General features: G+C 49.1%; 8 protein-coding genes across 8 annotated transcripts; 5 read left to right on the top strand and 3 right to left on the bottom strand.

The window, feature by feature from the left end:
- Positions 1-49: 49 nt before the first annotated feature.
- MED7 (mediator complex subunit med7) lies at positions 50-884 on the top strand (the record flags this gene model as incomplete). The annotated part of the gene is made up of 2 exons (XM_018279895.1): positions 50-292; positions 360-884. 2 exons carry the CDS (start codon positions 50-52, stop codon positions 882-884), a joined length of 768 nt encoding a protein of 255 aa, XP_018125175.1.
- A 632-nt stretch (positions 885-1516) lies between these two features.
- Positions 1517-5485, top strand: VE01_10496 (uncharacterized protein; the record flags this gene model as incomplete). The annotated part of the gene is made up of 6 exons (XM_018279894.1): positions 1517-1826; positions 1876-2623; positions 2676-2907; positions 2963-4083; positions 4155-5067; positions 5129-5485. 6 exons carry the CDS (start codon positions 1517-1519, stop codon positions 5483-5485), a joined length of 3681 nt encoding a protein of 1226 aa, XP_018125176.1.
- Positions 5486-5822: 337 nt separating this feature from the next.
- VE01_10495 (uncharacterized protein) lies at positions 5823-9107 on the top strand. Its single transcript, XM_018279893.2, has 2 exons — positions 5823-7551; positions 7600-9107. Exons 1-2 carry the CDS (start codon positions 5941-5943, stop codon positions 8887-8889), a joined length of 2901 nt encoding a protein of 966 aa, XP_018125177.1. The 5' UTR covers positions 5823-5940; the 3' UTR covers positions 8890-9107.
- Positions 9108-9237: 130 nt separating this feature from the next.
- On the top strand, positions 9238-11756 carry VE01_10494 (uncharacterized protein). The gene is made up of 8 exons (XM_018279892.2): positions 9238-9706; positions 9763-9885; positions 9940-9987; positions 10040-10193; positions 10249-10502; positions 10561-10909; positions 10993-11234; positions 11289-11756. Exons 1-8 carry the CDS (start codon positions 9285-9287, stop codon positions 11332-11334), a joined length of 1638 nt encoding a protein of 545 aa, XP_018125178.2. The 5' UTR covers positions 9238-9284; the 3' UTR covers positions 11335-11756.
- A 356-nt stretch (positions 11757-12112) lies between these two features.
- Positions 12113-12834, bottom strand: VE01_10493 (uncharacterized protein; the record flags this gene model as incomplete). The annotated part of the gene is made up of 3 exons (XM_018279891.1): positions 12113-12453; positions 12511-12670; positions 12724-12834. The coding sequence occupies 3 exons, from the start codon at positions 12832-12834 to the stop codon at positions 12113-12115; spliced, it is 612 nt and encodes a 203-aa protein (XP_018125184.1).
- A 2397-nt stretch (positions 12835-15231) lies between these two features.
- On the bottom strand, positions 15232-18533 carry VE01_10492 (uncharacterized protein). The gene is made up of 2 exons (XM_018279890.2): positions 17330-18533; positions 15232-17278 (listed from the first exon to the last, which is right to left on the bottom strand). The coding sequence occupies exons 1-2, from the start codon at positions 18419-18421 to the stop codon at positions 15515-15517; spliced, it is 2856 nt and encodes a 951-aa protein (XP_018125174.2). The 5' UTR covers positions 18422-18533; the 3' UTR covers positions 15232-15514.
- A 1463-nt stretch (positions 18534-19996) lies between these two features.
- On the top strand, positions 19997-21134 carry TIM17 (translocase of the inner membrane). The gene is made up of 4 exons (XM_018279889.2): positions 19997-20302; positions 20372-20570; positions 20656-20810; positions 20868-21134. The coding sequence occupies exons 1-4, from the start codon at positions 20234-20236 to the stop codon at positions 20922-20924; spliced, it is 480 nt and encodes a 159-aa protein (XP_018125179.1). The 5' UTR covers positions 19997-20233; the 3' UTR covers positions 20925-21134.
- Positions 21105-22723, bottom strand: VE01_10490 (uncharacterized protein). The gene has a single exon (XM_018279888.2). The coding sequence runs from the start codon at positions 22598-22600 to the stop codon at positions 21194-21196; it is 1407 nt and encodes a 468-aa protein (XP_018125180.1). The 5' UTR covers positions 22601-22723; the 3' UTR covers positions 21105-21193.
- Positions 22724-22792: the final 69 nt, after the last annotated feature.

Here is a 22792-nt window from a genome sequence, read left to right as displayed (position 1 = left end):
TTAACAACCTTGCCTGGTTCTGAGCGGCTGTGCCGCGTGTGCTGTCTCAATGGCAGACCAACAACAAGGGAATGTTCAGGCATCGGCCTTTCCAAGCCCACCTCCGTTTTACCAGCACTTCACCGAAGAAAACCTCGCCCGTGTAGCCATATTACGCGCTGGGAGGGAGTCCGACTCAAGCCAAAAAGATGATTCACCCAAAGAACCTGAGTTGCGAGGCGATCTCCAATACCTTCAACCGCCAGAGCCTCCTGCCGAAGGAACGTACAGGAGCTTTGGCGACCTTTACAATGTATGTGGTTTCCTATGCCTAGCTGCTGTTTGGTGATATGGAGAATGTTAAACTAATATTCTACCAGTTGAACGACATCCTACCGTCCCTTACCGAGCAAGGAATAGAACAACTCTACTCCCCTCCTGCCACCCCATCAGGCTCTGGCGCAGGATCAGACCCACAATCACATTCAGATCGCACGTTGATCTTAAAACGAATTGCGAAGTCTTTACTATTGAACTTTCTTGAACTCATGGGCATCATGAGCGTCAACCCTGAACAATATGCAGAGAAGATTCAAGATTTACGGACACTATTCATAAACTTCCACCACTTATTGAACGAATATAGGCCTCATCAGGCGAGAGAGAGTCTGATATTAATGATGGAGGCTCAATTAGCAAGGTCAAAGGCAGAAACGAACGGCATTGAAAATATGAAAACAAAGGTGGAAGGGATCCTGGCGGGCTTGGGTCAAGTGAACATTGCCCCAGAAGAAGCTGAGGAGTATAAAGACATCAAGAAGGATCTTGAAGAGTATGATGGTGCGAAGGATGTATGGGATGAGCTACACCGCGAGTATGGCTTAGTTGAGCCTGGAAAATCCTAATAATCCTGCCCTTAACGACCCCAGAGTGGTCTTTGACACTCTCACATGAATAAGATAATAACAATTCTCTATAGTTTTGCCTGTCTATTCCTGAATTTTTTTGTCTTCGTCTACTTGGAAGGACTCCTTTCGTTTTGGAATCAATTTTGTAGGTGACTGTTGTAACGGAATTATACCGAAGAAGATTTGTGTTTATTGTGCTTTTACCCCCCCCCCCCAACGCGGTGTTGTCAACACTCAAATTCACTTGGAACAGACATAGACTTACAACCACTCCTTGTCGCCGTCCCTTTTAATCCACGTTTATCTTACATCACCTCCAATGTTTGCCAGATAATCACCTTTCGCTTTATGCTGATAAAAAGCAAATTCGGATAGTTGCACACCATTTCTAGATCTTTTCTATAGTTTTCTTGGCCCGCAGCTACCTTTGTTAGAGCTTCACTTTTTCAGATAACTTCACCCTACCCCCTTTCCATAGCGGAATTTCGACTTTCGGATTTTGGATTTCGCACTTTGGATCCGAGCACACACGGTCTCTACAACGAACAATCCAACTTTATGTTGATAAGAGTCCACTAGGCCTAGCGACGAACCCGACAGAGTGACGGAGGCTCCCTCATAAAACTGGGATGGAACCTGCCACGGAAGAAGATGCAGAGTCTATGGGTGGCTTTGAAGAGGCTCTCCTTGACGAGAGAGAATATATCGTAATATCCAAGGGATATATCACCTGTGATGATGACATGGAGATTGTGGACGCCGATGGCATGGAAGCTGTCTCTGATGAGGGCATGGGAGATGCCACTGATGATTATATGGAAACTGTTGCCGATGATGGGATGGAAGATGTTGCCGATGATGGAATGGAGACAGTCACCGACGACGGCATTCGAGAGCGTTTTCAGCTGTTTTTCAGCATTCATCCAGACTTGAAACCAGGTATGTGAGCACCCACAAAGTCTATTATATAATTGACTGATCAATTCAGATGAGTTGGTCAACATCCTCAAAGGTTCTGGCTGGAATGAGAGGGTTACGCTTCGAAAAGTATACGAACTCAGAAATGGATATGACCCATGCCCTTCGAAAAACCGTTTGCCCACAAGAACACTCGATTCCGACCCCGGTTTAGCTCCAAGTGCAAGTAGTGCAACCATTGGACATAATGGAAGTACGGAGAATCTGAATGGAGAACCCCCAGGTGTTCGAAGCCCGATAGTCATCGACGATGACAGCTCAGATGGCGAACACTACCGAGGTGAGGGAAAGTCTAATATACTTGGTTACGAAAATTCCTCGGAGAACAGTTCTTTAGAGGATGACGATGAGCCATTCGTTCGTGTCCGAACGCCGAGAGTATCAAGGGTTCGTGCACCCCACCAGCGCCCTTCAGGAGATGACAAAGCCACCGAACATACAACCGTGACCAGATGGATCGGAAGATTGGTTGGCGGATTATATGTGAAGACGCTACTGGTTTGCAATGGAGATGATGCTCTGAATCAGAAAGGAGGTCTCATGGAATCATACGTTCAGAAAGGCAAGTTGGGTGGTCTTATTGATATGACCGTCAATAGAGACAAGCTACGGGAACAAGGCTGGACGGGGAGGGATTATACTGACAAAGTCGAGCTGATACCCCCAGTTAAGTGGGTTGACAAGAAACTATCGAAGTTTTATGGAGCTGCTTTCATTGACAAAGATCGGTTTCTCCCCGGGGATTGTATTACGGTGCGGTAAGATATACTTCCTCTCGGCAGGTCAATATGGTTGTTAAGTCTCAAACAGTGCAGGGATTGATGATCGAGATCACCTCACTGCCAACGGCAAACTGAAACAGAATATTAAGGAGACAGCTGCGAGGGTCTGGTTTGCACGAATTGTCAACATATTCGCCAATAAGAGTGGGGACCCCATGGCTCATGTCCGATGGTTTTCTCATGGAGGTGACACATTTCTTGATGAAACTGCCGGCCCAAAAGAGCTATTCCTACTCGACCGCTGCGATGATATTGATATGGTGAGTTTTTCAGAGGGCACGTGTATATTCGTGGACCCCACTGATAACCTTACAGAGCACAATTGCTGGCAAAGTAAATGTGGAGAGATGCACTCAAATTGGTCCTTCAGAAGAAAGCGACCATTTTAAGAAGCCAAACTGCTATTTCTATCGATTCTTCTATGATGATGACGAAACCACGCCCGTAAGATTTGAAGATGCTAGTTTCCACGAAGAAAATATCAAGCTTGCAGGCACAGAGCACTCTCAACTTTGCTTCTGCTGCGCCAGACGCGAAGAGATACAACATGAGCTCTCTACGAGGGTAACAGGCACAATCGACGAAGACCGCTCAGCAACCAGCTTCTCACACGACGGTATTGAATACAAGCTCAATGATTGTGTCTATATGCTCCCAAGGGCGTCCGACGAGCCTCATACGATCGGTCAAATCATTCACATCAAATGCACAGGGGGATTTAATTGGGCTGTGAAAGATCCTTCTAAACTTCGAGACTCAGTGCAAGGTATCCATATCACCATACAGATACTCAGAAGGTATGATGACTTCAACAGCGATTATCGGACTGAATTCAAGAGTGGCGAAAAACACGCCATTCGGGACAGTCGCAGACTGTATCTCACTAATAGGAGGAAAACGATCGACGTCGACGATAAGCTGCTTGGAAAGTGCCAAGTTGTGCATCCAAGCAGAGTTAATAATCTCGCGAAATATAAGGACCTGGAAGATACATTCTATGTGACCGACAGAGAGCCTGATTGTTTCGATGGAACAACGACGAGAAGAGCATTTGATATCGAAGACCTTCAGCCGCTTAATGCTGAGGATTTTCATGATTCCGTCGACGGAAACGTAATGGTTGGAACGGAGGAGAAGCGACAGGAGGCATTCTCAAAAGCTGGCCTCAAGCTCCGAGCGATGGATGTGTTTGCCGGTTGTGGCGGCCTCTCTTCTGGGCTGCATGAAGGTGGCGCTGTGGAGACACTTTACGGCATTGAATGGGATATCGATGCCAGTCGAACTCTCAAGAGAAACTTTCCACGTATGAAAGTATACAATGAGAATGCGAACACGTTGCTACAGAGAGCTATCCAGGAAGAACGAGGAACAGCAACTGGCGTCATGAAAGACCTCCAGGGAAAGCCGATGCCCCCTATGCCCAAACGTGGCGATATGTGAGTTACCAGTAACCTAGAGGGGGTCGATATGTATTATTGCCAGAGGAGATGTTTCTAACATTTCCCAGTGACTTCTTGTACGGTGGTCCACCTTGCCAGGATTTCTCAGGGTGCAATCGATGTCCCAAGGCAAATTCGATCAAGAATTCATTACTGACGACATTCTTATCCTATGTGGACCACTATGGACCGAAATACTTCCTGCTGGAGAATGTCCGTGGGCTACTACAACATCGACTGGGTAGTACCCAGAAAAAGTCCGGCCCCGGTGTCCAGGGGGGCATCCAACAAGGTAGCGTGAAGTTCATTCTCCGAGCACTTACATCTCTGGGTTACTCAGCTCAGTTTCATATGCTGCAAGCCGCAGAACATGGCGCGCCCCAATCCCGGCGACGAGTATTTTTCTGGGGTGCCTTGTTGGGCCGTAAATTGCCTTTATATCCGCAGCCAACCCATGTTTGCAAAGGTCTTTCAGCTCCAACCAATACGTTCACCATGGGAAGAACTGCGCCTCATAATCCAGTCACAGTTGGAGATGCAATTTTCGACTTGCCAGCTTTTGATTGGAGAATTAAAGTGCCTGGCGAAGACCGTCAAGCTCGACGCCAACGGGAATTGGGGATACCAACAATTGAGGTGCCTTCAGATGGAAAGGCGCCAATTGGGGATAACAGAGCTGTGTACGCCTATGGACCGATTGCAGAATTTCAACGAGAAGTACGCCGTTATGTCAAGGGGGATATTGTCAAGAACCACGTTACTCGCCAATGGGGCTCTCAGACAATGTTGCGGCTCGCCCGTATTCCAATGAGACCGCAAGCAAACCATAACGATTTGCCCCTTGAGCACGATATGGCATGCTTGCGTAATAAAAGAGCTTCAAAGAGTAACTTCTACCCGAATCGCTATTATCGGTTGGACTTTAAAGAGCAATTTCAGACTTGCCTGACAAACGTTGACCCAGGCGGCGAGAATGGCAAGGTAAATACAATCCTTAACTGGTTGATCCCGTACTTTCAGCGGACTAATATAATTATTGCAGATCTTACATCCAACCCAACGCCGAATTCTTACGGTCAGAGAGTTTGCCAGGGCCCAAGGGTTTCTGGACACGTTTACATGGGATCCCAACACCCAGCCTCCAAGTGCCATGTACAAGCAGATTGGCAATGCTGTCTCTCTGCAACACGGAAGGGCTCTTGGAAAGGAGCTTTTCAATGCTCTCTACGCCCAATGGGAATCTGAAAAAGCAGCAAATGGCGAAGAAACGTTTCCAGCAGTAGATCCTGGCGATAGTGATGAGTTTGAGGGGTTCGATGATGATGTTGAAATGAAAGATACCAAACCGGATGACGGCTGGGCAAGCAAAGAGCCGATTGTTATTTCAGACAGCGAATAGGAGGGAGAGATGAATGAACATGAATATGGGAACCGTTCGCGGTGACCCAAGCTAGATGACTATCGCGTATATCCTCTTCATAGACAGACTTGATAAGAAATGATGAATTAAATAAATGTAGCCGGATCACTCTTTTAAAAGAGAGTCACTTGATTCTGGCTTGCTCAATTTAAATCTGAGTTCTCGATAATGGATAGCACCTCTCATAATATTGTATAGTTTTGTTAGGTTCGTTGCGCTGTTTAACATCCGCTAAAAATAATACTGGGGGCGGGCCGAGCGAGGCGAGGCTACCTTGTCTACAAAGTGGAGTGCCACCAGACACCACATTTCATCATCAACATCTCTCAGCCTCGTCCACGACCTACGTTTCAACGGAGCACGCCTGTATACTTATATCCCTTGCTTAAAGGCCATAGATGTGGCCACCTATTGTGTACCGCTCATAGAGCGCCATGCCTGTTAATATCCCAGCCACAGACTGCGGGGAGGAATTAAGCCGACTGATGGAATCGATGAATCATGCCGAAACCACCGCTCGAAATAACGACTTGAGAGGGGAATACCTCACATCGAATCCCCAGCAGCGCGACCAAGCTCTAGAAGGTCACCAGCTTCCTTCGCCGTCACCTTCTCCGTCACCAAGAAGCACGTCGCCGTCCCTCATTTCGCCAGCGACGCCAGAGACCGAATTCGATGGAGGTTTCGGCAAAGAGCGAAGCAACAATATTGTCAGCCGGTTACCGACGCCCGCTCTACATAATGTATGGAAGGATGATTCTTATTTAGAAGCTCCCATCCCACCAGTCAATGACGCTGCGGCATTGCGGAGTCCAAAACTGCCCAAAGCCCAGGGCGAAACGGTCAAGAAACAAAGAGATGCCTCCACGGCCAACGATACGGCCAATGAAGGAGTCCGGAAACTGTCATCCTCTGAAATTGAGAACTTGATATCTCAGCCTGAATCGCTTCCTTTACCAGCTTCTATGCAACCGGATTCCAGAAAAAGAGGGACAACCCTTCAAAATCCATTGACATTCGAAGATTTCGAATCTAAGCAAATCCGATCACCATCTGCTCGCACATCGGGATTCTCGTCTGGAAGCCAACGCCCCGGCACAAGTTCCCGTGTGATTTCTAGCCCACAAGTTGGCCGCCGTGAAAACTGGCAAGAAAGAAGCTCGAGGAATATGTCACCGGTGCGAAGACAAACCCCTTCGATGCGGGGATCCGATGGGTTTGATCCAAATACCTCCGTCAAGTTATCGGCTAGCAATGGACGCCCACGAGTAACACCGTTACCCTCTGAGTCCGCGCTACCGCAGACCAGCGAAGAGATCCCTCTCCCTCCGCTGTTGAGCACATACCTCGAATTAGAACTAGCGTCATCCCGGCCATCGCCGTTATATATACATCGGTCTCGTGGCCAGGAATACCCCTACGAGTCAGCAAAGGTTAAGTTTGAACGGCTTTTGAACTTTCTACTTGTACCTTTGTGTTTAGAACCTGCTCTTCTGTTTGGAACGTTGGCATGCCTTGATGCCTGGCTTTATACATTCACAATTCTTCCTCTGCGTTTCATAAAAGCCATTGGTATTTTGGTATCTTGGTGGGCCAAGTCGCTGGCGGCAGAGGCGCGCTTCGTGGCATTGTTTATTTATCATGGATCACCGCGGCTGTGGCATCGCCGCAGAGGCTATAGCTCCAGCGCTGATATCCCTCATGCGCCCCCGATTCAAGGCGGTCAGGACGGCGTTCAGTCGCAGATATTGTCGCCAAGACCTCGTGAAAATGGGAGGTTTTCCGATACTAGCGGCGCCAGTGGCCTGGAGACGGAAGGCCGTCGCTCTGGAGAGAAAAGGACGAAGCTTGAATGGGGCAGAAGGCACAGAAGAACCAGATCTGTTCCGTCGACATTATCACCGTATCATAAGGCCGATATTCTTCAGGGGCTAGTTATTATCTTTAGCTGTATCATTTTGATGCAACTAGATGCTAGCCGCATGTATCATAGCATCAGAGGGCAGGCAGCTATGAAATTGTATGTTATATACAACGTTTTGGAGGTAAGCTATTCGAATCATATGGTTGCGGATTGAACTAAATATCTTTAGGTTGGCGACCGGTTGCTCGCTGCTGTTGGACAAGATATTCTTGAATGCCTGGTGTGTGATGAGACATTGGAGCGAGGATTGGATGGTCGATCCAAGCTTCTTCAACCGCTAGGGATGTTCGTTTTGACGTTGGTGTACAATGTCATACATGCCACCGCACTGTTCTACCAAGTCATCACCCTAAATGTGGCCGTGAATTCCTACTCTAACTCTTTATTCACACTGCTTCTCAGCAACCAGTTTGTGGAAATCAAAGGGACGGTCTTCAAGCGAGTTGAGAAGCAAAATCTCTTTCAGCTTTTTTGTGCCGACGTTGTGGAGCGCTTTCAGCTATGGCTGATGCTTATCATTATCGGACTTCGAAACATTGTCGAAGTTGGCGGGCTCAGTATCCTCAGCAATCCACAGTCCGCCAATGGGGCTGCAGATACGTTGCGAAATGCCACGATTCCACTCCGCAGTTCCATTATCCCAAACAGCTTCAAGATCATCCCAAGTTGGTCTGGAGAGGTTCTCTCACCATTCCTTCTCGTTCTCGGCAGCGAAGTTCTCGTCGACTGGATCAAACACTGCTATGTCGGAAAATTCAACAATGTCAAGCCTGTTATCTACAAGAAGTTTCTTGATATCCTCTCAAAGGACTACTATACCAACGCATTTGTTAACCAAAATCTCACGAAACGGCTCGGCCTCCCAGTTATCCCACTGTCTTGCCTCTTTATCCGCGCGTCTGTCCAGACTTACCACATGTTCGTCGCCACTCATTTCCCACCACCACTGGCATCTACCGCGACGTCAATATCCCTTGAATCTGAGGCTACTGCTTCACCCGCAACAACGGCTGCAATGGAGCACCTCGATATACTTATTCGCAAAGCTCTAGGCCGGTCGACATATGTCACCGGCGCATCAGTGGAACGGACGTGGCAGTTCTTTGACTCTGACGATATTATTTCATTCATTGCCATGGCAGCTTTCTTCCTCGGAGCCTTCCTCGCGCTTCTAAGTTGCAAACTTGTTCTCGGGATGCTCTTACTTCGATATTCTCGCCGCCGCTACGAGACCATGAATATACGCGAGAATATGGGCCTGGACACGAAAGGCAAGCGGTTGGGCGGGCTCGGCATGGTGGAGCTGGGGGAAGAGAAGAGGAATATCATATATGAAGATGACCCGGAGGGCGCTAAACAGCTGAAAGATAGGGAAAAGAAATGGGCTGAACAGGCGAAGCAACAGACGGATTTTGACAAGGTTACGAGATACGAAATGGTTGCTAAGCGCATTTGGTGATTTAGTTTGGCGGCATTGGAACGGCGTTTTATATATCATCATTATGCATATTGAATGGCGCGTGGGGGGTAGCAAACAGATATACATCATTTCTTCTGGGCTTGAACAGTTGATTTTTCAGACAATATCATACCAAATACAAAGCTGCGATTATTATTCACCATCATTAAAACCTACGAACTAAACATTTACTACTACTATAAAATACATGTTGGCGATTTACCCTACTGCTTGTGGCTGCATATGCATACTGTTGTACGTAAGGACTAATTAATCAATGCATAGTACAGTTGTGCTCAGCCTCATCAAGGTGCAGATCCGCCCCCAAATCTTTTCGACAACGACATCATACTGACAAACTCGATGAATCTAGTACGATACCCCCTGAGATAACTATGAGTTTCGGGTTCTCAGTTGGTGATTTCATCACAGCTCTTGAGCTTGTCGCTACAGTCATCGACGCCCTGCGCGAGAGCGGAGGTGCCAGCTCGGAGTATCGAGAAATTATACGACAACTATACTCACTTGAAACGGCTCTCATTAGCGTAAAAAGACTTGAAGTCGATCCAGCACAGAATGCTGAGCTTGTTTCGCTTCAGCAAGCAGCGGCGCAGTGTCAGCTGACGATCGACAGCTTCTGGAAGAAAGTACAGAAGTACCAGCCTCATCTGAGAGCTGGAGGTTCTAGTTCAAGGCTGAAGGATGGCTGGATGAAAATCCAATGGGCGATGTGTAAGAAAGAGGATGTGGCGAGATTTAAGGCCGATTTAGTTGGACACACGGAGTCTATCCAATTGCTGCTTATGGCGATGCAAATGTACGAACGAGTTTCCAGGTTGACAAATAGATCCATGGCTAATTTCCTCAAAACAGGGCTTCGGCAACCCTACATGAGAAACGCCACGAACAACAAGCCCAGAGCATCGTTGGAAGGGTTCAGGATTCGTATTTTGGGTGTATGCAGCGTCTATCAAGCATAGCCGAAAGCATCCAGAAGTATAATCCCTCCTGGCTTTATATTGCAGAAAATGTACGCTAACTATTGAAAAGTGCACTTGAGGAGGGGAAGAAGTTGTTGGTAATGACGACCAAGGTGATGTCAGTTCCCTCAGTTAGCTAAAGCCCATAGCCATCGATTGACTTGTCACAGGCAGACAAATATCAAAGTGTTTCAAGTCGTCCTAGACATCCAAAGGATTATCACGACAATACCAGGCCAAATAGACCGGCAGCAGCCAATCTATTTTATTGACGCTCTTGGGAGGAGTTCTCCTTTTCATTTAGAGTTTGTGCGCTCTCCTGAGGCAAGTCATCGTGCTTAAATATGGCTTCGTGCTGCGTTGCTAAGGACACAGGTAGGCTCTGGTTTCGATTCTCAAGATCAACTTCAAAAAGGTAGGCCATGCATCAGATATGATTGAAAGGGGAGAGTTTGTCATACAAGATTCTGCTACGAAGAAGGATGTCAATCTCGGAATGGAGTGGGACCTCTGTTTTTCTCCGGGCCAGCGAGTGGAAATGAGCATGGTATTCAAGCGGCGAATTAGACCAACAAATAACTGTCCAACTTGCAAAACGGATTGTGGTAAATCTACTGAAGAAGATACCGTGTGGTAGGTACTATTCATTGCAAGGTGCTTCTAAAGAGGAAAGCTAATAAAATTGCTAAAGTCCAAATTGTGGATTGAATTTTCGCCGAGTACTGGATTTAAAGGATGTTTCAGATAATATCAGCGACATTAATCTTACAAATAACGAACCTGGTTTGGTAAAGTCCCCTCATATGCTCGGTCCTTCTCTGCCTATGGACTCTCTCAAACGCAAACGCGGCGGAAATCAAGAGGAAATAGACCAGGTTTCACTCTTCCGACGTGTACGCATCTACAATAATATCCATCGTTCGACCCCACCAAATATACTGCGTTCGGACTTGGATTATCGAACAAAAGTATACGAATTTAGGAATAATGATTGGTCTGATCAAGGGACGGGACATGTCAATATTAGGCTAGAACCCAAGGTATATCAGATCAGCTTATCTTCCTTGCTTGCAAATACTTTTAAGAACGAACTCCAAAGGAATTACTAATACAAATAAAACAGGATGGACAATGGATACCAACCCTACATGTTGAATGTGAAATAAACCCTGGTCGACAATTGCTGCAATTGCAGATTGGACGGAGTCAAAGTATAGCGAAACAGGGAGGTAAAGAAAACATCGTACGTTTACTATTAGAGACAATCTTACAACCCTTTCTAGAAACCCTTCTTATATGGACAGATGATAGGGGTATAGAGGTGTCGCTTAGCTTTCAAGATGGTAGTGGATGTATGGAAATATGGTAAGTTACATTATTATGCTATGTTATAACTATTCGGTTCACTAACAATTGAAGGAAATATATCAACAATTATATACAACGTATGTTTCGAGGATGGTGAGATATGTTACCATTGTTTTTATCTATTGTCGTGCGCTAGACGACGCATTTAGAAACACTAAGCCTACTTCTTGCCTAGAGTCTTAGTCGCTATATTTGCCGTCGAACGCTGGCGAGCGATATTAACGGCAGGGAAATTGGACACTGGACTTGCATGATTCCCGAGACTGGCATTAGTTTTAAATACCTTTCAAGGGCTTCCTACTATTAACGGAGTGAGATATTGTTGGCCTTGTGCATTTTCATCTTTCGAGACCAGTCGAAGATTACGATAATAAAGGGCAGTCAGATTCACTCGAGGTTCTCCCAGCAAGGAGGCCTCTGGAAGGGCTTTACGGACTTTGATTCTATGATATGTGTAGTTAAGGACCTTGAGGAATGATCACAACATATGAATAGGAAGCATAATGTGCAAGGAATGAGCGTGAGAATAGGATCTATAGGAAGAATCGTGACGGTGAGATATCCAGGGGATCATGCCAGTGTTAGCAAAGGAAATTGATGTAGGAATTGACATGTATGAAAATCGCGTCTGGAATCACGGCAACAATGGGAACCCAAACATCTAGCAAATATTGTAACGGCTAGACGAGCGTTCTGTCCTACTATCCTTCCCCCAATGCCACATCTGTATCCGAGAGTCCCAGTTACCCTAGCATCTAGCAATGATCGTAACAGCTAGACGAGGATTCAGCACTACTCTCCTTCCCCCCATGCTGCATCTGCCTCCAAGCCTCCCAACTACCAGAAACCCCTCCTTAAGCAACCGTTGTGTTTCTTTACCAAGTCTTGAAGGCATCGATATCAAAGCCCGGCCACAACAGCTTTCCGTACTCGAGTTCGCGCTTGACCTTTCCTTCCTCATTCCACCAAATCGTAGACAGCATGATCATACCCGCCGTATCACCCTTCTTGATTCCCGGGGGAAGTCCCGGCTTAGCCTCCTCCGGGGGGTCAACCGCAAGCGTAAACCACACCACATTCTCCATAATGCCGAATTCGCAGGGTCCGGAGCCGCCATCGATGGAAATGGCTTGGACTTTGACATCTGTCATGAGAGAACTAAACCCACTGTTCGCTCCGAGCCATTGATTTCTATCTGCCCTGACGATCGCAAGAGCTGTAGTGGAATAATTTGTTAGAAGGGTGTTCATAAAGAATGGAGGAGAGATCTTACGGATATCAGTGATGTGAAAGTCGTCAGCCTGCAAATCGTACATTCCAGTGAAGTTGCCAGCCACGAAAGAGATAAAGTATTCCTTCATGCGCGCCAACAGTACCTTGTCGTGAAAGTGTTGGATGCGGCTATCGTCGTATGCGGGATAGTCAGTGGCAGGCTGGAAATCAGTCAGTAAGATGCTGCTCCTGTCAAGTAATAATGCTCCCCTACCGAGTTTATGCGCAACTGGAGAGAAACGTCAGGGCCCCGACTAATGCGGCGAGATGCAAGGACGGTTGGGGCAATCGCCACAAGAGGAATGAGGAAGTTGGATAACTTCATTTTGATATAAAATGGAGTTCTTTAAGGTGTTGGTAAAGCTTTGCCGTTTAGGACTGTCTGCTTGTTGTAGAGAATTTAAATAGCTGATTTCAGCTCTCTATATATATTGTTTGCATATTGCAACGGTGACGGCTTACAGTTGCTGCTAAGACACTACGACTGAGTTGAAGATCGAGATCAGCATTTTGTGGCTAGCTGAAAATGCAGCAGCATAGCCAAAGCAGTTATCGTGCATGCGTAAATAACTGGAGAGCGCCGGAGTTGGGTAAGACACAGCTAGGCAATCCTACACGATTCAACGATCCTATGGAGGCTCGTAAACTCAAACATATTTTTTGTGAAACCTTCAGATGGATTATCGTCTTGTGACGGGATAATCTACATCATAAACCATTGAGACCCCCATCCCCGATGTCTTTCCTATGCATGCTACAATCGGGAGATGCTCCAGATATAAGCCCTTATGTAGGGGACATGACTAACTCGAACCCTCTTAAAATGGTTAACTGTATACGGGTCTACCTAAATAAGCTATTTGTTTAGCAAAACTTGAGCTGAAAGTGGAACTACAGCCCCGCTTCTCACTCCTGCTACATATGATGTGCTTGTTTGCTTGAGAAAAATACGCAGAAATGTCTCTCTAAAGACCGAAAGGAGATGCTCAGCCCGTCATTGCATTTTTTCTCTAGCAAGTAGGAGATGTCAGGAAAAAGTTAGACTCCGCGGCTCTTTCGAACCCCCCCTAATAGATCGTGTCCGAAGAGTAATGCTTAGGACAGAGCTTCTAAAGGAGCGAGCTTCTCAAGAACCCTATTCTAGCTCGGGATCTGATGCTTTCTCGCTATACACGGGTCTGCAGCTGATTAGAGTTGGCTTTCATTACTGAATCACGAAAAATATTTCCAAATGCGTCCAGGCTGCGCCGGGTCGGGCCGGGGGGTGGGGGAACCGGTGGAGGAATTTACAAACCGACCATATGAGGAAATGCACGGGATCCGAGCGTGCTTAGTAACAGCATCTACTGCATTGAGCTGAGCCAAATATGCACCTGATAGACTACAGAAGTTCAGACAAACGAAAACCACTGCCGTATTAGGGGTCGCCGACTGAAACATCAAAGAAAAAAATGCTTGCATGGTGGGACGACATATGGCGGATCAGGAAGTCTCCTAGCTGGTCAGCGAGCTGAATCAAGCTGAGAGCAAAAGCCAAGTCTCGTCCGGGTATCCAGATACAGAACCTGCAAGTCGTGACAATGCATCATGCTTCTCCCTCAAACATATGTTTCCCCCATCATATCTTGATTGGTTTATCTCTCTCCAGCGCTGAGCTGAGGCTGGAGGCTGACTTTATATCCGTAGCGTGCGGGTACGATGCGGTGTGTTCAAGCGGCAGGAACGCTAGAGCTATTAAGGTACTCTTGGCGGGCGCTCTCCCCTATCGGAGACCCCCATACATCCCCGCGTCTCATCCAGAATAGCGCCCATGTCGCACCCACGAATCAAACCCGTGCCTCGCACGCAACGTCATACACGCATAAATCCCCCGATCCCCTCGGTCCCCACTCCAGAAGTATAACCTGCCAACTGCCAACCTTGCCAACCCAACAGCAAGCATACCCAACTTTCTCTTTTGTGTTTTGTGAACCCTCGAAAGACATATTCAGTGCATCTATCTGCAAGTCTTAAATCGCTTTCTCCGAAGTCAGTCACACACGAAGGTAAGCCGACCAACCTCTGGATCCGACTGGCCCTTACAAGGCAATACCGTACCTGTGACCGCCGTTCCTGGACGCAAGCTAACAACCCCCCTAGCATCCAGCATCCAGCATCCAGCATCCAGCATCCAGCATCAACCACAACCACCCAAACCACCGACAAAATGTGCCAATCCTCCGCCCCATCGTTCGTCAACCGCAACGGTCCCGGCTCGGCAGCTGCGAGCACCATCTCGAGCATTGTGAAGCCTGAGGCACCCAAAAAAAGCTGTATTTCTTGCGATGGATATGACTGCTGTTGCATCCCGATACCGTGCTCTGTGATGTAAAGGAGCTGGATTGATGAAGAGGAGGGAAAGGATTCATATCTGAGGCTTTGGGTGTGAGGATTTGAGGATCTGAGGATCTGGGGTTGGTGGGGGTTGGTGGGGGAAATTGATACCCGTGGACTTCGGCTGCGAGAATCGGGGGATCTGGGGATTGGCGGGGGAAGATTGTTACATACAGCTAAGAAAGGCTGGGGAAAGGTTGGGGATTATGGGAGATAACTGATTGTTACGATTTCTATTTGACGAAGTGTTTACGAATGAGCAAATAAAGCTGATTTTAACAATATGTGCCGCTGCAATTTTGTCAGCGTGGCACTCCATTATAATGCCTCTATTGAAAGAGAACCGCGGGCAAGGTTTCATTGTTCCTTTTTCCATTGAGATTGAGCCACCTACAATACCCTGCCAATCTAATATTACATTAACCCGAGAACATACACCCCACCGGCCCTACCCGCTGAAAACAAGTCCGCCAGCCTGAAAACTCCAAACGGCATATCCAGATCCAACCACAAAGCCCTATCTAAAAGCGCCACACCAGACCCGGTGGAACACAAAGACCCCCACCCGCCTTGCACACTAAACAAAGCCCCTAAAGAAATCCAAACAAATGTCCTACCCCTTCCTCCCATCTTTATTTCTTAGGCAGCTCGACAAACACCTTCCTAAAGATCTCCCGACTCTTAAACAGATTCGTCAACCTCAACCGCTCATTATCCAAATGCGCGCTATCACTCGCCTGCCCGCACGGCAGATGCGCCGCGGGTGCTCCGAACTCCTTCTCCAAAAAGCGGATGCTGGGAATACTGCCTCCCTCCCTGATATACAGGGGCTTCCTTCCCTTTGGTGCCTCATCACCATCAACGGGGAGGGCAGGCTCGCGCATGTTAGCGAGAGAGGTGTGATCGCTGCCGTTGGTGAGGAGGTTGGCGGTTGCGGGCGTGGGTTTGAGGCTTGGGCTGGCTGGTAAGGCGTTCTGTGGTTTTGGGGCGTCCTTCCGGGGAGCGAGGCGAGTGGGAGGATCGATGGGACCCCAGACTTCCATGATTGCCTTTTCGAGGGTCTGGAAGATGGCGTTATCGGGGTTACCGAGCCAAGGTTCGGCCTGGTTGTCGATGGTGATCGTGAGGTGGTTGTGGGTGTCTAGCTCTTGGAAGGCGGCGTTGAGGTAAGTCTTGAGTGACTCGATGACATCTTCTACTTCTTGGTTTGGCACCAGGCGCAGGGAGATGGCGGCGCTGGCGTGGCAAGATACGAGGGAACCTTCGGGGCCGGAGACTTTGTAGCGGTGGACTGTTAGGTTGGGCTGGCGCCATCTGGCCATTAGCGATGCCTTGAGCGCCGAGGCTGGTCCTAGCTCGGGGTTGCGGCGGATTAGGGTGTCGGTAATATCGTCGTAGCGGGCTTCTTCGGCTTCCGTCACTGGTAGGATGTTATCGTAGAATCCTGGGATTTTGATGTGGTTATGGCGGCCCTTCAATTCTGAGAGGATCGACGTCAAATCGAAGAGCGGCTCGTCCATCATGAAACTTCCATCAACACCACTGTGGACATCAGGGTGGTTGCTGTCAACGCTGATGGTGGCGTGGAGGACACCTCTGAGACCATATGTCAAGCAGGGAACGTCGTCATCGAGCCAGTAACTGTTCGCAAGCAAGATGTAGTCAATGTCTCCAATGAGCTCCTTGTTGCGCTTGACCGCCTCCATGAACCCTCTTGACCCAGATTCCTCTTCACCTTCGATAAGGAACACAACATCCGAGTCAAGTAACCCTTCGTTTTTGCAGTCGACAACGGCGTATAATGCCGCCATTATAGGGCCCTTGTTATCAGACACCCCTCTACCATACAGGTATCCATTGATACCCTTCATCTGGAAGGGGTCGATAATCCAATTCCCTTTCTTATCATCGGCACCCACAACATCGTAATGCCCATAGAACAGAATCTTCTTGCGCTTGGCGGATGTGGCCTGTTTACCGCTGAATCTTGCAAAAACCACCGGGTTGTGGTGGTTATCAGTGTTCAGCATCTCAGTCTCCGCACCGTACTTCTTGAAAAGCTTTCGTAAGAAAGTGGCACCACGGCGGCAATCCTCAGCGTGATCCGGCCTGGATGAAATGGTCTTGTAAGACACGAATTCCTGCAGTGACTTGATGAGGACGTCTTCTTGGAATTCCCCAACACTGTTGGCCCTGGGGTGGGTTTCGCTGAAGTTCCAAATCGATACTGAGCTATCGCTAGCACCGGTAATGTAGAAGCGCTGGCCGTTGTAGTTAGTTGTCGCGGATGCCATAACCTTGCCTTCATGACTCTTCCAGCGGTTCATGCACTGATACTTCTGGGAGAAGTTTTCAGAGCTCCGATTGTACTGGCCATACTGCACCGTACTGTATTTCTAGAATTTCTGTCAGTATAGTTGCCAATGGACGAGACAAGCCACACTTACCCTGGAAAACCCGGTAGCCCCAGCACTGAATAGGAAACCCCAGCCCATCTGGAGAGCCATCACATCACCATTGTGGGCCTTGATAACACGGAGCTTTTGCTTGGTGTCCAAATCCCACAGCTCAATAACGCCTCGAAGCTTTCCGCTGTACAGGAACGATCCATCCAAGGCGAGGGATAATACAGACTCTGCATCATCTTCACCGAGGCAAGCAATTTCCTCAATCACATCATTTGGATCATCGCTGAGCTTCCAAAGCTTGATCGACCCATCACCCCCACCAGAAATAAGCATGTCCTCATCCGCCTCGATCAGCCTGCTAGCACCACGCACCATGAGCATGCAGTACACATATCCAAAATGTGCGTAGTGCTTCATATGCGCCTGATCAATCTCGAGAATATCGCCTCCAGTTGCCAACTGAGCAGAGCGCCCAGGCGAAGCAGAGCGAGTTGGCGCTTTCGCTCCAGCCTGCTTGGAGTCAAAGAACCTGTGGTTCCGCTTATCTGGGTGTCCCTCTTCATTCGGCGTCTGCCTGGAATCCGAATCTTTCAGGCTGCACCATTGAATGCTTGTGTTCTGTGCTCCGAGATATATGGTTTGGAATTGGGTCGAGTACGCCACACTGAAGATGTCGCCAACATCGTATGTGCTGTAGATGTGGTATTTGCGCTTCAAGCTGTAGGGACACCATGCATTGACAATGGCGTCTCCTGCGCCAGAGAAGAGGAGCTGGCCGTCTTGCGACAGAGTGAGGCAGAGGACAGCTCGTTTGTGTGCTTTTATCCGGGCGACGAGCTCGTAGGAGGCCAGCGACCACGCCAGAATGTCGCCATCTTGTGTTCCGGCGTATATGAATTTGTCGGACACCGTCAATGCGAGGATCGAGCTGTCGTGTTGGACCCGGTGGAAGAGCTCTGGCGATGAGTCGTCTCCGTCTGCGCTCTGGGCTAGAGTCGATCGGTCCGCTGTGATGTGTCGGTCGCCATCTTCGCTGGATGGGGTATTTAGAGCTTCTTCTGCAGCTATGTTAGAAACATTGCGCCCCTGAGAGCGTTCTCCTCTCTTGGAGCTCGCTCCTTGATGTTCCATTTGTGTAGAGTTGAGGTTTCAACCCCACGTCGGTTCTCGGTGATGGTAGTTTGCAAGGTAGCGAGCCTCGATTGGTTTTTGGACTATCTATCCCCACCAACAAACATCAAGCAACGCTCACCGACTCAACACACACGTGCCAACTTGATCACAAATGTGAATGCTTCAATCTTCGGAGATTGACTGGATCATGAAAGAAGCTATATTTTCCCACAAAAGCGGCGAAAGGAAATATATAAGGAGCTTGCTTACCACTGTCTTGATCACTACTACTAGTGTTGGAGCTGCTCCAGTAGCGGCGGAGTGAGTCGAGTGAAGGTCCATGATCCACCAGACCCTCTACACTACGATATTGCAGAGGCATCAGACTAGCGATTACAGAATCTCTGAAGCTGCTAGTTCTTGCGCAGGCGTTCCACCGCTCAAAGCGACGATATTCTTGGGGGGTAGTGGCTTGAGTTGGCATAATTCAGAGCTTTCTCCCATATCTGGCATCACGGACGCTCGACACTGGACCCTTATGGCGCAAGAACCAGGGCCAATGGCGAAATGTCTCAATTTATATACAGAATCTCTTGAGGAAAGAGAGAGTGACAGACTAACTCATGTTCATTTGACAGGAGCGATTCTCCCGTCCGTTTGCTCCATGTTTATTTTGGTTTCACACGGCGCGGCAGAGCCGGTATGACTCTCCCCACGTATACTACCTATCATAACTGGATAAAGGAAGTTGCTACCAAGTAATTGTTTGAGGATCGTCAGGAACATTGCTACATATGTATTGGCTAACTGCAATGGATCGTGGAATGGCCTTGTTTAGTTTGAATAGTATGGGGGATGACACTTCAAGGTCAAGTGCCACGTCGAAAAGACGTGGCCATCGTGGAGAGAAACCGATAATTTTTGTTTTTATCCTGCGCACCTCGCCCTGTCAAACCACACAGGGCGGTTCAAGGCGGTTCCTAATGGTAAGGCGCATATGCAAGGCCTCGAAAGGCACACGATCAGCTGGATAAGTGCCCAATGGAATACCTACTAGCGTTGACAGTTTCTCATTGTTGGTGCTGGGTTTTTCAACTGTTGGGAATGGAGGATGGGTAGGACTGGGGGCGGTGAGTCTGTGATAGATCTTGGAAGTCTCAAATTCGTGATCTCTGGAGAGTATGAGTAACCAGCAATATACGGTATACGGTCTCCGATGTCTCGAACACAACAGGGAAGGCAGTTATCAAATTTGATCGCCCTCCTATCCCTGAGCACGTGACTCATTGGGACTTTGCGCCATAATGGCGCGTCGCTGGCACCATGAATATGGCGCCTATAATTAAGAAATATTTATAACTTCGACTTCTTTCTCTATAAAAGCCTCAGAGGCAGCGATATAATACAATTTGTCTTTTTATAGCCACCATTTTTGCTTATTTCAACCATAGTACACCAAAAAAACGAGTGTTCCTCGCCCCCATGTCCGAAATGTCGGTAGCTTTTTACAGCCGCGGAACCTACCGGCACCCATTCCGACCGCGCTAGTAAATTCTAAGCGCATCATCTTGCCTTCCATCGAGAAAAGGGCCAATCTAACAATTTCCCACGCTCCGCCGAACGACGACAACCCTTGGGCCCCATCTCTCATCACCAGGGCCGCTATACCACGTAATACCCACCACAGCCTCTCCTTCGCGAATCCGAACGGAGCCAACGCCTCAACGACGCCGACCGAACCGGCCAGCCTCGCAACTTTCCGTCCATCAACGGGCCTTGAGGAGTTTGGGGGGATTTGAGAAAGCGGGACATATACAGCCATTATAGAAGATGGATCACACCCGAGACCCATGTCCGTGGGTGGCACTCAATGATTTCGGCGGTGCCTTTTCCATGGGAGTAAGACTCGCCCTGACGCCCCCCGTCCGTCCCCCTTGATAATCGAAATTTTGCTGACTCGCCGACCAGGCCATCGGAGGCGCTGTGTGGCACGGTGTCAAGGGCTTCAGGAACTCGCCGTATGGTGAGCGTAGGATTGGTGCGCTCACGGCTATCAAGGCGCGAGCGCCTGTGCTGGGTGGAAACTTCGGTGTCTGGGGTGGCTTGTTCTCGACTTTCGACTGCGCGGTGAAGGGGATTCGCAAGAAGGAGGATCCGTATAATGCTAGTATGTTCTCGATGCCGATGAGTGCTGTGCTGTGCTTCTGGCACGGTGGAGATTGGGAGGATGAGTTGTGCTAACACGTTCGCAGTTATTGCTGGATTTTTCACGGGTGGAGCGTTGGCTGTCAGAGGCGGCATGAAGGCGGCGAGGAACTCGGCGATAGGATGTGCCTGCCTGCTCGCGGTTATCGAGGGTGTCGGAATCGGATTCCAGAGGATGATGGCGGAGAACACGAGATTAGATGTTCGTATTTGACGATTCCCCTTTCGCCTCGACTTTTGCTAATACTTCTTTTTACAGTTGCCACCACCACCTCCTCCTCCTTCCGACAGCAAGGCTATGCCAGCCCTGGCTTAAGCTTTCTTCCGATACGCTTCGAACGCGTACCGCCTCTCAACTCTTCTATATCCTCGCCAACAGTGGCAAGGATTGTTGCATATCTGCGAGATACTGGACTGGGAACTTTTTTTAAAACGTGTTTGTTTGCATAGGTGGTGGGAACGGTGTATTATATATATGTGTAGAAGGATACTTGTGCTAAAAAGATAATGAAATCAGATTCGAAACTTATATCTATGGCATCTATGTATAGCATAGTTTCAACCGGCGTGACATGCAGTTCTCTTTCAAGCTTTCTCCCCTTTCAAATCCCTTGGGTCATGCTCTTTCCCTTCATTCTCATACCCTTCCAGGCCCCCATACTGGCCTTCATTCCAAACCCTCGCAACAGCCTTCCCGTCCTCATTCACCGTCGCCCTAAACATCCCACCACAATTATACTCCGCCGCCACATACGCCTTCGTCCCCCTAACCTCCCCATCAGGGCCCTTAACAACAGCACACTCAATCCCAATCATACCCCCCTCACCCTCTCCCGTCTTCTTCCACCTCTTCCCAGCACTCTTCTGCAACTCCCCCCCAGGCCCCGTAACCTCCCTCAACGCCTCACCCAACGACGTCGTCGATCCATCCCCCCTATACTTCGCAATAGCAGACACAGTCCTAACAGCATTAACCCTCAAAAACGAATCCCCATTCCCCGTCCCCGACATCCCCATCGCCCTCACCACCGTATCCCCCCTCCTCTCCACCACCCCCTCACTACCCAAAGGCAAATACCCATACCCCCCCCACCCTGGAAAACAATCCGCCAACACCCCCCTCAACGCCCCCTCCAACTCCACCACCGCCCCTCCCCCCCCACCGCCTCTAACAACTCCCTCCCACTCCTCCGCCCAAAACCCCGCCCCCAGCGTCGGCGTATCCCCCACCCTCCCGGCGAGTTTATTCGTCATCCCCCCCGTACTCGTAGCCGCGCAAACCACCCCCTCCGCATCTAGCGCCACTGCCCCACACGTCCCCTGGCTCACAAACGACTCCGCATCCCATGTCGCGCAGCCGCCGCGCTTTTCACGGTCTAGTCCGGCGACGTGTTCATCCCACCGCTTCTGCGTGAAGAAGTACGAAGTCTCGACGAGGTCAACACCCCATTCTTTGGCCAGACGCTCGGCGGCGGGGCCGAAGAGTTGGGAGTGCCCTTGTGCGCCGCTGGCTTTCATCAATACCCCCTCTTCGTCTGCGACCATAGGGCCGCGGTGTTCCCCGTTCCCAGAATCCAAATCCGTCTCCCCTCTCAACAACATCTGTCTTGCAAGCTGCACTGGGTTCCTCACCCTACTCAACCCCATAACCCCCACACCCCTCTTCTTCAGCCCCCTCGACACCATAACCGAAGCCTCGAGCTCATTCGTCCCATCGCGGGTGAATACCGCGCCGTGCCCTGAGTTGAAGAGCGGACAGTTCTCGAGGAGGGTGACGGCGTGGGTTGCGGCGTCGAGGGCGGTGGGGAGCGGGGTGGTGGTTTGGTAGGCGTGCGTGCGGGCTAGGATGTGGAGGAGGGCGGTGGTGAAGGCGTGGTGGTCGGAGGGGGGGAGGTTGGAGGGGAGGATGTTGCCTGCGCCCCCGTGGATGATGAGGCGGGGGCGGATGGGGTGGGGGGAGGAGCTGGGGGAGGTGTAGGTCATTTTGGGCATTGTGGTTGTTGAGAGGTAGGAAGTAGTCTAAAAGAAACGGTGTAAATACTATTCGGTGTCTATGTTATGGAGATGAGGTAGATATATGTCTAAAAGAAAGGCTGTGGGGACTAGGTGGTTACGTTGTGGAAGTGAGATAGATTCAGTCCCAAAGAGGCAGCTCTGTGGTTACGACGGAAGCTAGTGGTGGCG

The sequence above is a fragment of the Pseudogymnoascus verrucosus genome (genome assembly GCF_001662655.1).
Source record: "Pseudogymnoascus verrucosus strain UAMH 10579 unplaced genomic scaffold scaffold_86, whole genome shotgun sequence".
Lineage (NCBI taxonomy): Eukaryota > Fungi > Ascomycota > Leotiomycetes > Thelebolales > Thelebolaceae > Pseudogymnoascus > Pseudogymnoascus verrucosus.
This window is presented reverse-complemented; position numbering and strand designations above follow the sequence as displayed.